At 49.4% G+C, this 3,000-nt stretch overlaps 1 protein-coding gene across 2 annotated transcripts in view; it reads right to left on the bottom strand.

Moving 5' to 3' along the window:
• Positions 1-696: 696 nt before the first annotated feature.
• Positions 697-3,000, bottom strand: part of S100A13 (S100 calcium binding protein A13) — an 8,251-nt gene continuing 5,947 nt past the window's right edge. For both annotated transcript variants that reach the window (XM_011381058.2, XM_011381059.2), the window contains exon 3: positions 697-902. In XM_011381058.2, the coding sequence (XP_011379360.1) occupies positions 762-902 (141 nt within the window). In that variant the 3' untranslated portion in view covers positions 697-761. The remainder of the gene's footprint in view (positions 903-3,000) is intronic.

Raw genomic sequence — 3,000 nt, forward strand, 5'->3', positions numbered from 1 at the left:
TGTTGAGAAAACGGCAGTTTCACGGCTTATTTTATAGTTAGCATCACAGGAGGAGACGGAGCGGGTCACGTGAAGTGAAACCCTTTCGTGGTGGAGTAAGGGGGTGGGGAAAGCCAGGGTGGTGGTGGGGGGGAGGCACGGTGGTCTCTGGGGCGGGATAAAGAGCAGCACGGAGGGACACGTGCTTCTCCTGCACTGGTGGGTGCAGGCCAGGTGACGTTTACACAGAGAGATGGTCCCGGGGACCAGAGGACAGTGAGGGGCTCTGTGCTCAGGTGGGAGGTTGTGCCCAGCGAGACGACTCTGACCTTTCGAAGGTCTGTTATAAAGGCTGACTTTCGTCGAGGAGGCCACAGGCCTAGGACGGGACCACATGTCATGACCCGCAGTTAGTTAGGGATTTTCGTGTTCGGGCCGCCCATGTGGTGACTCTCGGTCTCCGAGTCTGTAGGGCCCGCCGGACCGGCCTCCCCGAGCTCGTCAGGTTCAGTCCGCGGCCCCTTTTTCATCTGCCATGTATTGAGTGCCTACCCCACACGAGGTCTGGTGTCGGACGCTGAGGAACATTCAACGATGAGTGACCGTCCCAGCCTTCGAGGAGCGTGTGATTTGGGGACCCTCCTCAGGGTCAGGGGGGCACTTCCCCAGCCCCTAGTCTCAAGAGGAGAAATCAGGGTAGGGTGTGCATCAGAAACATGCGTGTTTCAAGGAGGAGCTTTATTTGGGCTCTGCCCGGCCCGCCCGACCCCAGCCAGCTGGCTTCACTTCCTCTGGGTCTCCAAGATCTTCCCCTGGATCTCCCTGGCCAGCTCCCCAATCAGTTTCCAGTACTCGTTGAACTCGACCTCTGCGTCCTGATTCACATCTAAGCTCTTCATCTTGTCATCTAAGGAGCCCGCATCCTGAGGAGACACCGAAGGGAAAGGCGAGGTGAGAAAGACGGGCTCTTAAGAGCGGGAGGGGGGAGGGTCTGCCAGTCGCCGGTCCCCTCCCGAGACGGCACGTGGACCTGCCCCCACCCCCCACACCTTCGGGACAAGGCTGCAACCCCAAGCAGTGCGGCCGGCCGTGGTGCCCGACGCCACGGGGTGGCAGCACAGGCGGTGGGGGACCCGATTCGGAGTGTTTGCCGGGGTGCGAATACTCCCCACGTGGCGATTACGAACCACAAACGCCACTGAACGCAGAGCCGAAGGGAGGTGCACACGACGGCCCTCGCTTGCAGGTGCAGGTGGCCTCCCACACACCACTGCGCCCGCTGCCCCCTGTGGGACACTCGGGGAGCCCTCGTAGGCACGGACCCACTTTGACCACCCTCGGAGCCGTCTCAGGCCACCCTCGCCCGTCACAGAAAGCAGAAGGTCACAGCGCTTGGCCGCTCGTTTGCATAACCCTGGTGTCGTCTCGTTTTCTCCAGTTGGGACACCAGCCTGGTAGATCAGGGGAATGGCAAAGACGCGTGGTACTCGGTTTTCTAGGGGCCCCTTGACAAAGTCTCTCACGACACGCCTGTGAAATCAAAGGATGCTATAACTGGACATCACGAGCCGAGGATTTGCTGCTAGACAAATACCCACAACCCAAAAGATGACTGTTGAACAGTGCATTGAAGTCAGACGAGGAAGGGTGTCTCTGGCAAAGCTCGCCGCTAAACGTTCGAATCGACATTTGGATGAAGGCAGAGAAGACTTGCCTGTCTATACAGATGGCACAAAAAGCTAATTCACAGAAGAGCAAAAGAACTTTTTTAAAAACCACAATCACGCTTCGTTGTAGAATACTATGAGCATTGCCGGGGGGGGAGCACAGACGCCCGGTGGCAGGGAGAGAAGACTTACGATTAGTCCAGAGAAAGAAATAAAAGGTATAAACATTAGGAAAGAGGCCAATTCATCTCTTATTGTATTAGCAATTATATCATTGTATATCCAGGGAAAAGAAGAAGAAGAATGATAATAGCTACCATTTCAACAAGCGTAAGCGCTAATAGTGCTGACCGTTCTAAGCATTATGCTAAGCACATCACATGCTCTACTTCATTTAATCTTCATAATCTGCTGGAGTGAAAGGCTCCACCAGCACAGGGACCTTATCTGCCTTGTCCATCACCGCACCCCAAAGCCTCGGACAGCATCAGGACGGGACAGAGTAGGCGCTCAGTAAATAGTGACTGAATAAACGCGAGACCCATCCAGCAGCAGAGGTATTATTATGCGTCCCTTTCAGATGAGAAATCCAGGCTCTCAACGGTTAAATAACTAACCAGAGAAATGATTTAATTTAGTGTCTGGTGACAATATTAACTCAAGAAAAAAACAATATCTTTTAGGAATATGAATGTTAATCAGTTAGAAACTGTAATAAAAACGATCCCATTTAAAACAGTAAAAAAGAAAATAAAGCACTTAGCCACAAATGTAGAAATAATTACGCTTCTGTGAAGAAACTGAAGGATACATGCGACATTGTGTCATTCGGATGACCAAGATATAATTCTCGCATTTGTGGCCTTTCTCTGCAGTTCAGACTCACAGATCCCAAAACCTTCAGAATTCTCTAAATGTTCAGAGTGCCGTGAATCTATTTTTTGTTACGGAAATGAGGTGAACCACCCGTGTTGGAAACTGGGTCGCAAACCACATATTTAATATAAAAGAAAACTTGAATAAATAGAAAAACATACCTTTTTGTTCTTTAGAGAGAGAGAAAGGCTTACTAGTGTAAAGATGTCAATCTTCCCTAAAAGATATTTACATAATTTCAATTAACAATCTACAGGATTCTTTTTAACATGATTAAACGTTACTAAAATTCTTGAAAAATAAACATGTGACATCCACCAGTAAAATTCTGAAAAATAAGAATAATGAGAGCCAACCAACCCTACAGGTATTAAAGGATATTAAAAAACTACAGTAAATGAGATTGTTACTAAATAAAAAATAAACGGATCCAAAATACACATGGGAATTGAATAAATAATCAAGGTAGTATTTCACA

Source organism: Pteropus vampyrus, unplaced genomic scaffold (genome assembly GCF_000151845.1).
Source record: "Pteropus vampyrus isolate Shadow unplaced genomic scaffold, Pvam_2.0 Scaffold426, whole genome shotgun sequence".
NCBI classification, from domain to species: domain Eukaryota; kingdom Metazoa; phylum Chordata; class Mammalia; order Chiroptera; family Pteropodidae; genus Pteropus; species Pteropus vampyrus.